Raw genomic sequence first — 14,474 nt, 5'->3', positions numbered from 1 at the left:
GGCTATTTTTTTTTTTTTTTTTTTTTTTTAAAGGTGGAGCGGAGCCTTATCTCTCGCTCCAAATTCGCTCCAGTCGCTCATGCCCCACCCAGAATGCATCTTTGCACCTGCGCACACCCACACTGTTTTCTTTCAAAACTATGGAGTTTACTGTGTACTTCAGAAAAGAAACTGAGAAGAGAAGCAGCGGTACCTTGGAGAACGGTCCCTAACTGCAGGGAGAGGGCATCCCCAGAGAATCTACCAAGCTCATGTTTTATTTGTGAATAGAAGATTACAGGTTAGGGTAGTAAGACGCAGTTTTTTTGAGCGGAGTGGTGAGCGAGTGGAGCAGGATAAAATTTGCAGCGGAACCAAGTGGAGTGGACGAGCGGTGCAAATTGACAGGTCTGCGAGCGAGGAGCGGAAATTTTCACCTACTCCTCTCCGCTCACATGCTCTGGTGGAGACCAAAACAGAGCTAAAGGGAGAATTAAAATTGGACTTAAGTTTGTGTGTGCTGCATGTATAAATAGACAATTGCTGCAGAATGTGATAATTTCACAAGGCAATAATATGTCAGGGCTTTTGGGCTGTTGGTTTGTTGTGGAGGCATCCTGCCCTCTAGTGGCACACACTTTTTCCCCCTTGTGATTTGGACTTAAAAGTATGGGATGTCCCTCTCTGGTTTACTGGCATACTGACATTAACCATCACTCTGTTTAAAAGCTAAGTGAGAGGCATCCTAAAATCACCCTTCCTCTCTGTCAGCCACATCTTTAAACACGAGCACATTAATTCCACTCAGTTCCACTTGCTGATGCTTGTGTATTTATTCACTGCCATCTGAATGGTTAATGGCTGTATCACATGATAACCTATGTTCCAGACAGGATGTTGATGTACCTAGAAGTGGTGCGTAACGTGTGCTATAGTTTGCACAGTGACTCACTGCCTGCCAGCAGGAGTAACTCTTATAAAGAAACCAACAATATGTGCATGCTCACATTCACGTATACACACACACACAGCACGCTGGCAGACTACACACCCACATGACTACACACAAAGAGCACCAGCGCACACACACACACACAATGGCACACATCTGACACCCATCCCCACCTTCCCTGTGTCATACACACTCTGTCACACACACACAAAAGCCGCTGATGGTTGTTAAATCCCAGCATGACGTCATTGCCAGGCAGTGGTGGGTGTGGTCTTCACTGGCTTGTTCAACATACCAGAGCTTAAATGCTGAACAGCCGCTGCCACTCACCGACACCCCCCTCCTCCCTCTTTCTCTCCTCCTTACTCACATTATTTCCCTCAGTCTGGCTCACTGGTCCTCGGCAGCCACTGAGTGAAGTCCTGTTTTCTTTTCATTATCAGAAAGGTAAAGAGCTGTGATGTTTCTCCTCTTGTAGCCTTTTCTAAAGCTGTCATTTTTGCACTTTCTGGCTCTGTTACAGTCATTTGAATTGACCTTTTTGTCATAACAATCTACAGTTTATCTCCCTTTTCTTCTGCTTTCTCTGTGGATCCAAACACCAACAGTTTGCTGCCAACACTGAGGGACACCTCCAGTTGGTTGTAAAGTGGTCCAGCTGAAGTTATCCATCTTGCTCATCTGACATCTTCTTGTGGAGATCCGTCTTCCACTCATCTTCCCCTTGTTAAGGAGCACAGCAGAGTTTGGTGGAGGTTGATAAGCGAAGATGTCTCTCCCGTTGGCCGTGGTGATATGTCTGTCAGTGATCCAGCTGGGTATGGGAGATCAGCCTGTGGAGGAAGTCGTCACAACAAGTAAGTAGTGATAGGGATGAGATAAAACAGCAAGACAGAGAATGATCCACTGTTTGTTTCTGAATAATTTTCTTGAGAATAGAGGTTTGTGACTTGATATCACTTTCAAAAAGTGGTGACAAAATGATAACTGAGACATAAAACAACAAGAGACAGACTCATGACTAATGCTGTTTGCTTAATTCAATGAGCTGATGCACAAAATGCAAAGGATCAGTATCTTTAAAGCCTCACAATTACTCATAATATCGTCCTGGTGTCATCATTTATACTGGTTACACTTCATATTTATACCTCTATTCTTGTGATCCACATGGGTCTTACATGGGTGACCTTTATTAATGTGAAGATGCCAAACGCCCCATAGAGATAAAATGCTAAAAACATGAAAAACATGAACGTGCACACTTAAACTTTGACACTTTCTGCTTGCACATAACCTTCTCTCGTCCTTGTAGTTTAATATAACACTATTTTAAATCAGTTGCATGCACAACCCTTCACAAAATAGTCCTGATTGATGAGTGTCCCAACAAGCACTGATGCGGATAAAGCTCAATAGAATTAAAGCCATATCAGGTCAGGTGAAGCATAAATATAACTGTCATTCAATATTTGACATGCGAAGCAATGTGTGTCGAGATTGTGTACACGATTAGGCGCAGTTTGAGAAGAGTAAACAAAATACAGCCTGTGTGCACGCTTTTTTGTATGGCTAGAAAGGGGAGGTTATGTATGAGTTGATTGAAAGGACAATACAGCAATACAACAATGGCATCAGAATCAGGACCAACAGTCTAGAAACAAGCCAAACAAAACATTTGTAACCCCATTTAACTTTGTGCGTTCGTATGCTGTTTATGATACAATGAGATGAAACAAATGAGCATTTTACAGAGGCAGTGTAAAAAAAATATAAACATAATAACAGCAAAATTAGGCGAGAAAGATGTACGCCCATTTGACCACTGAGACAAACAGGAAAAGCACAATTACCTTAACTACAGAAAATAGTAGTGATTAAACTCTCGTATGAGCAGATTGCATCAGCTATCAAAGGTGTCATTCTTTTAAAATAAAATGATTCAAGTGATTGATTTCTATCAAGATTTATTTCAAACCACTAAAAGAAACTGCACAGTGTGTGCCTGTTGTGCTCTCATGTACTCAGTCTGCAGACAGTGACTCTGTGCTGCTGTCTGGTTGGGTAGAGTGAGTCAGAAGCTTTGGCTCAGCTGGCAGTTGGAGAACGTCGTCATTTGTCAGATGCTGTTTAATTTGGCAGAATGGAGTTTGGTTTGGACGTGTTAAAGAATGAAAAATAATCCATCAGGGCCACTCAGTACAATTCACCTAATTTGGCCAACATCAGTGGCTTCTGTTGGTGAAATGGTTTTACTGAGCTGAGAAACTTTCCGGTTGGTTCAGATTTGTACATAATTAAGGCTGCAAATGCTCAAGGCTCAAGTGTGTTGATATCTGATTTCTGATACCCAGCTGCAACGTTGGGTGTAGTCTGTTGCACCTCTGAACACACCCCAGCTTCTATGTATTGTTGGATTACATTACATAATGAACTTGACAGGGTCGGGATTGGACACGTCGCAGCTGTCAGGTGGCAGTAAAAACAGGATTTTCAACCAAGGCTAAGTCACTACGTGGAAAACACATAGTCATAACATTAATCTGGATAATGAGCACAGTGACGTCAGCATGCCAACATGATCACAATGGTAATGCAAAATTGTTTATGTTTAGCAGGTATAAGCATGTTAGCATGCTAACCTTTGCTAATTAACCACAAACGTCAACCTCCTGGTCATGCCAGAGGAAAATCTGGGGACCAAAGTTGGTTCAATATATCGTCTGGGAACCAAGAATGTCCGAACAAAACTATTTGCCAGTCCTTTCACTGAAGTTGATGGAGATGTTTTGATGTATAAGGGAAAACTTTGACCTGCCGATGGTGCTAGATAAACAGTCAGGTGACCACTATAATGCCTTAAGGATTCATCCTCAATGCACCATGAATGTCTGTACCAAATTTCAAGGCAATTTATAGAATTATTGTCAAGTCATTAAGAAAAAAAATCTCATAGTTGCGCCAGAGGAAGAGTCAGTAGATCTATCGTCTGTGGATCATTAATGTCTGTGCAAAATTTCAAGGCAATCCATCCAATAATTAGATATAGATATCGCAACACGTTCTCATCCCAAGTCATAATCTATTGCTGCTTTGTCAGTTGACTTTCACGTCTACTTGCTAGGTATCCTCCCGTGTCTGCTGTTGACCTTCTGGGATGCAGCTACCAATGGCGCGACGTCAACAAAATGGTTAGGTTTAGAACACCAGGCTCCCAGGTGAAAGTCCGGGATTTGTTGGACCCATGCACCACCCTTCCCGCCTGCCCTATAGGGACTTTCCAGCTCCTTTCATTACATTGTTACCAGCAGCGTTTCTAACTGACGCCATGCTGTGGCATATCATAACGCTGCGACAGGTGCTGTCTGGCCAATCGGTGGTGTATCATTACACTGCAAAAGGTTCTGTCCAGCTGCGTTACAAACTGACACCACCTGGAGCTTATCACACCACCGAAAAGGTGGTTCTTGGCGTTGGTGTCTGATGCCGAATTCACTAACAAAGCAGCGGTATTTGATACTTCAGAATGAGAATGGGCTGGATATTTCAGTCTGTGTGAAAATGGTTGCTTCATCCACCGACACTGTCATGCCTAGAGCTATGCCACTATTGCTGTGTCTGAAAACTGTGCAAAACAAAAACAAAACCAACATCATTTTGATTGCCTGTGTCACCCAAGGTACAAGAGCTGCATCCATTATCTCTAAGTTCCTCTTCTTTTTCCTTGAGAAAACCTACTTTATATTCTTGGCCTGATGATTGAGGTTTGGTTTGGCAGAGTGGTGAAGATGGTTTTGGCAGGGTAAAACAAGTCTTGCTGAATCCAATATTTGGCGGTCTTAAAGTTTCCAAATCCTTGACTAATGTTCTGGACTGAAACAGCAAATTATAGAGTGTCCTTTTGATAATCTACGTCTTTATCTGTATGAGTGAGTGCATTTCATTGCATAATGCTGTGCCACTTTAAAGGAAGACTTCACCCCAAAATGACCATTTGTATAGCAGTTACTCAAACGTTCTTGCATGTGTCCATGTTGAATGAAGGATCCAATAACAGAGATAATGCTTAATGAATTGAAGTCATAGGGGTCCACGTTCAACAACAACAAAAACATACACACCATGTCAAGTTCTACCTGTTAAATGCATTGTCTTCTTTCAAAATACACTTATGTTTTCATAGGAAATTTACCGTTTACATACAGTCTATTTTGACATAAACTCACTACGTCAGTACAACAACGCAAATTACCTTTTTTTCCTCTCCCACACACGTGGTTGGGTTTAGGCAACAACAACACATGGTTAGATTTGGGAAAAACACTTTGGTGAGTCCACACTAACCTTTTAAAACACCAAAATCAAACAATAACACAACCTAGGCAGTGGCTCCCCTGTTCAGCGAGATAAAATGACTGTTTTTGTCAACTGACCCTGACTCCGAAGAGCGCAGATACATTTTCGTTCACTTTTAAGTGCTAAGGTAACAAAATTGTGAAGTACTTAGGGAATGGGAAGTACTTGGCATTTGAATGGATAAATGGCACTTGGATTATGCTGCACAAGTTCTGCGTAAGTGTGTAAACAGATGTTTTGATATAGTTTGCTGTTGTTAAACATGGACCCCAATGACTTCAATTCATTAGGAATTTTCTCAGTTTTTGTATTCTTTGCTGACCAGCGGCATATGAGAAAAGTAAAGTTTTCTTGACGAAGTCAATGTAACATGGGGTCAGTTATTGATATACAAATAGTCATTTGAGGGATGAAGTATTCCTTTAATAGTCTGTTATTTTGCTGAGAACATAAGGTACATGTCACTTACTTATCATCCCATTAATAGCCATCATCATGAGATTTCCCTTTCGTGTGTGTTTTAATTTCCACATAGAAAAAGTGCCTCTTCTGGGTGACTGGAGTGAAAGGAGTCCAGATTCAGCTGAGATCCAGGAGGCAGCCCAACATGCTGTGACGATCTTCAACGCAAACACCAAGAGCAAGAAGATGTTCAAACTGGTCTCCGTCGTCTCCGCTCATTCACAGGTTAGATTTACCTTTCGGAAGCAGAGGTACTCACATGCAACACATCATGTCACCATGTAACCATCTGTCCTGTGTCCACTCGTATTATTAGGTGACCAATGTAATCAACTTTAAGATTGATGCGATCCTGGGAAAAACCAAGTGTCAGAGGTCTGAGAACCCCGACCTGAACAGCTGCAGTCTTGAGAAAAAGGTACATTGTCTACTACAGACCTATTGCCTTCTAAAGAAAGCTAGATTTTGGTGATTTCCTGTGTAACAGTTATTGTTGTTTCTCTCTCTGCAGCGCTTGAAGTGCCACTTTGTGATGACTTTCGACCCCCGCAACAACAAACACGAGATGCACAAACACAAGTGCAAGAAAATTACGGAAACGGCCTAACTTTTTAATAGGCCTAACTTTTTTATAGATTGGCTCTATAGCTTTGACTACCTTATTACATTTTGATATGTTTTTTCTCTGAATAAATGTTTTGCAGCTGATTTTAAATGCTGGATGTGTACTTTTGGAGAGCATGAACAACTTGCAACATTGACACATCACAATCTCAATAAAATTTGTCCGAAAAGGACTGACTTTTGTTACCATAATGTGGAGATTCTTTGTGGTTTGTTGCCTGGCGTTACTTTTTTTAACAATTATGTTTTGTCCAAAAGAACAATTGATATGGTATGCATGAAATGATTTCTTACTTAAGAGATTAAATCAGAATCTGAAATACTTTATTGATCCCTGAGGGGAAACTGTAATTTGTTACACTCACTCTGATGTAAAGAGTAGAGAATTATAAGAAGTAAGAATAAGAGTCTGAAATAGAAGTGTGTCAATAAAAATCAATAGAATAAAATACAATAAAAAAATATAAATAAAAATTAAATTGAATTAAATTAAATCCAGTTAAATTAAATTGAATTGAATTCAATTGAAATGAAAATGTACATAAAAAATAGAATGTACATTGTTCTACAGTGTTTAACACTGGTGCTTAAGATATAACACTTTTAATAAAAAATATATATATATTGTCACTGCTGAGGCTGTAAGTGTGAAATTTAACTACAATACATACACCATTTTATTCTTTTATCCACCACCAAAATTTTATCATCTGTTTCTTGTCCCATTATCAACCTTTCCTGAAAATTTAATCAAAATCTGTTCAGAACTTTTTGAGTTATTTTGCACACAAACAAACAAACAGACCAACGCTGGCGAAAACATAACCTCCTTGGCGGAGGTAATAAAAGTAAACACAAGACCTATGTACAGTTATGTGCATGATAAAGTCCTGTACTAAAATATGTATCAATGGTGATTAATCATGTTATAGGCAAGGGGCAAGAACACATTTTTCATATCAGTGTTTATTTATTTGGTGAGATCATTCAACAATATGATACACTCAATGCCACTCATGAAGCTCTGGAGATATCTTGTGAAAGCTGTCTTCATTTTCTTTCAGATGTCTGAAAAAATGAGAAGAAATAAGTCATAACAAAGCTGATGTGAAGCTTAACTCTATTGTCATAATTCAAACATTTAAATCCTCCATAATAACTAAAAAGTCACAATGAAATAATACAAAGTTTACATAACATGCATGATAATGGGTTGAATGATGTTCATTCAATCAACGAAAAAGCCTTAAAAATACACTTTAAGACATTTAATGAAAAGTGGACTATACTGTACTGTATCTTTAAGGACTCCTATACTCACTGCATCCATATAACCTGTTGATCCTGAGGATATCAATATGAGACATGTCTTCTCTCTGACCGATTGGCACAGAGGGATCAGGAATAGGAGTAATGGTGTCGGCTCCAAACTCAGATGCGAAGGCGGTCCTAAAGAGAGTGAAAAATTTAAATATATACTGATGGAAAAACTATCCTCATTTATTTCATTTTTAAAAAATGCAGGAATGTTTCAGTGTCATGCTAAATAGTTAAATTATTTTTTAAAAGAAGTGGTTCCTCTTTCTTTTAATGCCACCTGTACACATTAACATTTTATAGTTAGTTTATTGTAATTTGGCTTCACACCTAAGTGATAATATCCTCCTGAGACCCAAACTTTTGTGATGTATGCATTTCTGATTTCTCCTAGCTATTTGGGATCAGTAGGACCTGACAAGTATAAAAAAAACCTAAACATTGTCAACGATAATAAAGTCTCAGTGTCCTCAAACAAGACGATAATAAAGTCCCAACATCTTCAAACGAGTACTTCCTAATTGAAAGTGTCTCAGCTTGTTACTGTTGTCAAAATTGGTCAAACTTGTCGCCATATCAAACTACAAACATTATAAATCATAAATAAACAAGTTTCAACCATAAAATGTGATCAGGTTTTGGACCTTGTCCACTTTTGTGTCAGGGTCGGCTGCAGACTGACTTGGCAGAGATGGCTGCCATCTTCTTTTTACATGGATTAGTGTATTGTGCTCTTACTACCACTAGATGGCACAAAAAGTGTCCATGAACGAGGACAACAGGTCTGAGTTAAGTAGAATGAAGTATATGGTCCAGTACACCTAAAATATGATGTCCTCATATGAGGACGCAGGGTCTCATATGTCAGTGTTATACTAATAGCTTGTTGCACCGCCCCCAAGTGGCCAAAAAAACCCCCAAAAACAAACAAACAAAGAAAAAGGACACTTTTGCGGGACACTAACAACATGAAGAAACAAATTAACTGACTTAAATTTCTTGCAAACAATAGTGTTAATAACATGCAGAGACGTTACCTTCCATAATGCATAATAGAAGAATAGTCATACGGCGTGTTCAAGTTGTTGGTGTCCATTTTGTTGAAGTTGAAGACATATGCTGTAGAATAAAACATTAAATATGAAAATTAAAGTGTGCATTAATGTACCTCTAAGTTAGCTTTTAGCCTTGTTATGACAAAGTTGATGTATTTATTTTGCCCAGAGGTCCTGACAATCATGTTAATCAAAATCTGCGATTTTGCCGTACTACATGGTGTACATGTGTCTTGATTTTATATGATGCCGCTATGTCGCACTATGTGCCCAAAACAAATTTCCCGTTTGGGACAATAAAGTTTATCTCGTCTCATCTCATCTCGTCTCTCATCCCACTGTAGGGATTTCTGGCACAACCTCACCTACTTCCAAAATGTATCAGTTAGGGCTGTAACTCAGTGGTTCCCAACCACAACTTTTATGTTGTGCTTATTGGCCACATATGTAGTCTACAGCGTAGGGTCTGCCTAGAGCTGACGCACATTTATAAATCCCGCTTTAGAGCTCACCTGAAGAGACGTTCTCCCAGTTGATCCTGACATACTGGTCCCTGTCACTCCTAGCATGCTCATGGTGGAAGCCAAGCGCATGGAGGAGCTCATGCTGAACGATGCCATGTGCAAGACAGCCATACACGGACAAAGAAACCACCTGCTTCCCTCCGTCTCTGCCAATAGTTGACCAGCACCTGCAGACAAAGAGACAGCGGGCTTAAATCCTGACAGGCTGGTATGTTCATTACACTGATGATTACCTTTACTGCCCTGCACTCACCCAAGTTCACTCTCAATGCTGAGGTAGTCAGACTGGCCATGATGAGGAACAAAGCGAAGGTTTTCTGGTGGAAGCTTTCCATAGCTTTCCTGATTATGTCCTTCTCACTGTCATCTGAAAACAATTAACGCCAGTTAAAAGTTCAAATGTAAAATGGTCATGCTCATTTCCTTTGTCCAAAATCAACAAAAAATTCTCATGAATAAATTCCTGAGCCCTTACAGAAGTAATCGCTGAGGCTGTACGGCACTTCAACAAGTCCGTTGTAGGATTCATGCCATTCCTTTTCTTTGATAGAGCGACGTCACCTTCCACCAGATTTTGGCTGATGCCTGGAGTAAGACATATGTGGGCAGCATGTTGAACAGATGCACATCTTTATACACAGACATGAGCATTACGTGAGCAGGAGAGGATGCAGTGTACCTTTATTTGCCTCAAGAATTCTTGAGGTAATGTCTAAACGGTAAGGCTTCTTGGTCTGGACACCTGAAATGAAAATATTTAGTTACTAAATATGAAAACCTATTAAAGGGATAGTGCACCCAAAAATGAAAATTCACCCATTATCTATTTACCCATATGCCGAGGGAGGTTCTGATGAAGTTTTAGAGTCCTCACAACACTTGCGGAGATCCAAGGGGAGAGGAGGTAGCAACACAACTCCACCTAATGGAGGCTGACGGCGCCCCAGATTCAAATGTCCAAAAACACATAATTGAAACCACAAAATATCTCCATACTGCTCGCACACGTGAGCGCGGCGCACAGAGAGGCAGTTAGAGCTACAGGCTACAATGACGCTAAAAACAGAGTTCAGATGACGTTTTTCCAAACAACTGTTTAAGTCAGGGCTTCAGGACACTTGGATCACTACAGACGAGCAGTATGGAGATATTTTGTGGTTTCAATTATGTGTTTTTTGGACGTTTGAATCTGGGGCGCCGTCAGCCTCCATTAGGTGGAGTTGTGTTGCTACCCCCTCTCCCCTTGGATCTCCTCAAGAGATGTGAGGACTCTAAAACTTCACCTGAGCCTCCCTCGGCATATTGGTGTGTAGATAATGGCTAAATTTTCATTTTTGGGTGCACTATCCCTTTAAGCAGTAAATGTGTTAAACACCTGTGGTTAGAAAAATCAGTTACCGTCCTCCTGTGCTTGTGCCTGCAGAGACACAAAGTGAACAAGTGGTAAAAATTAACATTTTTATATTCAATTTTGACTTTAATACATTCATTTAGTGCCCTGGTGCACTGTTTGGGCATTATATACTCTGCTTATTTATGATAATGTGCCCTTGTCAGCTTGATTTATATGATCTAGTTTCACAAATCAGTTATTGCGTTACTTTTATGTTGTGCTTATTGGTTTGTTTGCTGCCTAATGTCTTTTAACCATAGTGTTTTCATCAATCCCTCTATGTTGAGTGCATGCCTCTAGTCAAAAGTCAACACATAGTTTGAAAATGCATGTGTGTTAGTCCAAAAACCACACCTTGCTATAAGCAGAGTTTTCGGGTGACTGATTGATTCATTGATTTTTTATTTTGTGTCATGCACACTTACACGTGCCCAACCCTCATGGGTTTATGAGACACCAGTACAATGATGTTGCAGTAACAATGCAAAGTACATGTTATTTAACTGCTCAGTCCAGAAACAGAATTCTCTGCCGTCTATCCCAGGCCTGGCAAAGAAATCCAACCCTGAAAAAGGTTCCCCTTCTAAAACAAAACTTTTTTTCATTTAACTTTTTTCATGATCATCTGACCAAAAGAAATCAACATAGATAATCTCGTCATGGGAGATGTTGTATGTCGTATTGTGAGTTCCTGGTAGTTGTTAGAATGATTAAAGCTGGTTCACTGGCCTATAAAGCCGTAAATGGCCATTTAGGTTTTTCTTAAAATAGATGAGAACTGGTTGAGGTCATTGTTTCACTGAGTTCACAGCTCTGAATGCTTGGAACAATCTGCTGTCTCTCAAGATATTTAAACTTGTTCCACTTGTTATATTCTTTCTTTTAAAGTGGAAACAATAGTGTGTCCAAGTGGTTTCACAGTTGGTGCAGCTGTTGCAAAAACAACCAGATAGCTCTCCATTTTCCTCCGTGCCTAGCAACTACAGGACACACAACATTTGTTTCCACAGCTACTGCGGTTGTTCCATTGTTTGCTATTTCTGCTGTTGCAAACAACTGACACTGATAATGTGAGGTAACTCGGGACAGCTGCTGATAACTATCACGGAAAACAAACATGCTATCCATTCGTGCAGTGATTTCTTAGGAGATTGTACCCAGTGGCAGACAGAACTGCTGTGAAAGCGAGGCTCATGGGAAATTGATGCCATTATTCCATAGCTGTTACATCGTGCAATCAACACTTATTTCATAATGATAAATTAAAGCAAAACACTTGTCTGTTTCCACTTTAACATGATAGAATTTAAACATTAAAAAACATGTAAAATATCCATCTTACCAGGGAATAGTGTTGAGCTGAAAGGCCCAGCAGCAGAGCCAGGACAGCAGACAAGAGACTCAGGTTCATCTTCATCATGTCGGACCTTCTTTGGATGAAGGAGCTTGACCACAGAGGTTGCAGTCTTGCTTTTATACAGCTGAAAAGGTAGGAACTGTAAACAGACTTACTGTAAAGACAATACACTGACCCCTGAACAAATGTTTTAATTAAAGGATAAGCCCCAACAGGGAACTTCCTGAACAATCTCAGGTGGCAATAAGACAAGGCTCCATATGCTAAATGGGTGTGTAGATGTGTATCATACCTATGTGTACATGATTGATTTCTTAATAAGAAATAGCTTGTAATGCATTAGATCTATATTGACAAGCTGCTCTTCTTTACTGAAGTAATTTGACTCACATGTTGACACAGTCACATAAACACCTGGCTAATCCACTGTGGACACACAAGACGACATATAAATGTATTCGTTGACAACTGAAGGTTTCAAATGTCTTTTCACAACACATTCTCACTCCGACCTCGTCACATATCGACGTTTGGCCATGGACTTTTCACATCCAGATACAATGTGAAAGGTTCCCTGGGTGTGTTGGTTGTTGACGTTCTGGGATGTTGTGTCAGTACAACAATGCATATTGATGTTTTTTTGCCTCTAACAACTATGTGGTTGGGTTCAGGCAACAAAAATACCACCAAACACTTTCGGTATGGTACATTTGGAACCAAAAGTAACCCTTCAGATATGGTACGTAGGCCCTAGCGTTTCCACTGCAAACAGTGCTCATAGGTCCCGTTTATACGACAACGATTTCAACTGAAAACGGTAAACTTTAGTTGCGTTTTGGCCGATCATTTACACGACAGCAATGTTTTGGGTGCCTGAAAACGCAACATTTTGAAAACAGGTTCCAGAGTGCAATTTTTTGGAAACGGCAGCGTCTCCATTGTCATGTAAACTTGCAATATGCAGTTCCTCTGAAAACGGAGACTTTTCACACATGCGCATTACGCTTCCAGTCACGGGGCATGCGCCAGAAAGTCGTCCGTCACGACAACAGCAACGCCGAGCTCTGTTTGTGTTGCTCACCCTGTTGATTTGAAGTGAAGTGTAGATCTGTTACTGTAGCAACTCCACCTCGTCATCCATCCAGACAAAGTTATCTGTGCATGCTTTCGCCATTGTGTCTTCTTTGTTTTGGTTTGTAATCACGGCGTTGTAGAGGAAGGCACTTCAGCGCAGGCGCATGGCGTCATGCCGTGGTGTTGCTTTGCAAATTTACACTGCCACCCATTGGCCTGGCGTGCATACTACAGCGTTTCCAGTAGATTTTGCGGCTCCGTGTGAACGGGGATCGTTTCAATAATGTTGTCATATAAATGCAGAAGTTTTTTAAAACGCAAAGGACAGAGTTTTCCGTTCTTAGAGAAACCGTTGTCGTCTAAACAGGGCCATTTTCACAACAAAATAAAACAGGCTGCAGTGAGAGTCTCACTCCATGGGATATCATATTTGCCAACTCTCTCGATTCACGCGGGAGACTCAATTTTTAACCCTATCTCCCGCGATGCTCCAGGTCAGTAATTTCTCCCGCTAATCTCCCAATTTTACAGTGAAGGAAACAAGTAATATTGTGGGGGATATTTGTCGCAGTATATTTAAGGATAGCAGGTTTGTGCATTTAGTCCTTCTCAGGCAAGCTCAGGGGTTTAGTGTTGCCACAGCCCACAAGAGCAACACTCTGTGATGCTTTTTTTCTCCCAAGTGAAGATTAGTATATATGCCGTACACATAATACGGTCAAAACTAATATATAGATCCACTTATTACTAAAACTGTATGTCATCCAAGAGAGACAATAAAAACTAAAGCAATGGTCAAAGCTGTCACAGTGAAATTTAAAGTGAGCTGATGGATTCACGTCATCAACTCATACACTGAGTAACATTACAAGTTAACGTTCCACCTTAAAGTTGCCAGCATGGGCCTCAAAACCAGCCACAACTCAGCCCTGAGCAGAGTGACCTTCCTCTACTGACCAATCAGACTGCAGTGTTCACAGCTCCACCTTTTAGTACCAGATCTGTGTGCTAGGTACCCCAACAGAGGGGGGACCAAAAATGGGGACAGTACGGAACGGTTCCATTGGTACCATCCACAACTTTTCACAGTGGAAACAGAAAAAATGCATACTGAACTGAACTGTACTGTACTGTACTGAACTGAACTGAACTGAACTGTACTGAACTGTACTGTACTGTACTGAACTGTACTGTACTGTACTGTACTGCTCGGTGGAAACAGAGCTATTGTTTCATAATCTGCCCATGCTCCTGTCAGATGGGAACTAAGCAAACTGACAAAGACACATTTAATGTTGTTATTTAGTATTTCAGTAAATGTGAAAATAAATGTGCTACTGCAGCACAGAGGCTAAACTTTCTTTTAAGATGGGGGATCACC

General features: G+C 40.4%; 1 protein-coding gene and 1 pseudogene across 2 annotated transcripts; one reads left to right on the top strand and one right to left on the bottom strand.

Annotated features, from left to right (window-relative positions):
- Positions 1 to 1,227: 1,227 nt before the first annotated feature.
- Positions 1,228 to 6,565, top strand: LOC117270018 (cystatin-M). The gene is made up of 5 exons (XM_033647427.2): positions 1,228 to 1,378; positions 1,540 to 1,788; positions 5,823 to 5,974; positions 6,066 to 6,167; positions 6,261 to 6,565. Exons 2-5 carry the CDS (start codon positions 1,701 to 1,703, stop codon positions 6,354 to 6,356), a joined length of 438 nt encoding a protein of 145 aa, XP_033503318.1. The 5' UTR covers positions 1,228 to 1,378; positions 1,540 to 1,700; the 3' UTR covers positions 6,357 to 6,565.
- Positions 6,566 to 7,326: 761 nt separating this feature from the next.
- On the bottom strand, positions 7,327 to 12,645 carry LOC117269929 (hatching enzyme 1.2-like; annotated as a pseudogene). Its single transcript, XR_013488115.1, has 9 exons — positions 12,005 to 12,645; positions 10,668 to 10,686; positions 9,949 to 10,011; positions 9,745 to 9,854; positions 9,523 to 9,636; positions 9,258 to 9,436; positions 8,728 to 8,809; positions 7,695 to 7,822; positions 7,327 to 7,441 (listed from the first exon to the last, which is right to left on the bottom strand). The product of XR_013488115.1 is annotated as a hatching enzyme 1.2-like (transcript).
- Between the last annotated feature and the right edge of the window lie 1,829 nt (positions 12,646 to 14,474).

Source organism: Epinephelus lanceolatus, chromosome 19 (assembly GCF_041903045.1).
Source record: "Epinephelus lanceolatus isolate andai-2023 chromosome 19, ASM4190304v1, whole genome shotgun sequence".
Taxonomy (NCBI): Eukaryota; Metazoa; Chordata; class Actinopteri; order Perciformes; family Serranidae; genus Epinephelus; species Epinephelus lanceolatus.
This window is presented reverse-complemented; position numbering and strand designations above follow the sequence as displayed.

What these genes read in the sequence shown, in the direction of transcription:
- LOC117270018 (XM_033647427.2), top strand. Translation starts at nt 1,701, where the DNA reads ATGTCTCTCCCGTTGGCCGTGGTGATATGTCTGTCAGTGATCCAGCTG. An exon ending in TCGTCTCCGCTCATTCACAG is followed by an intron (nt 5,975 to 6,065) that starts GTTAGATTTACC and finishes TCGTATTATTAG; the next exon opens with GTGACCAATGTAATCAACTT. An exon ending in GCTGCAGTCTTGAGAAAAAG is followed by an intron (nt 6,168 to 6,260) that starts GTACATTGTCTA and finishes CTCTCTCTGCAG; the next exon opens with CGCTTGAAGTGCCACTTTGT.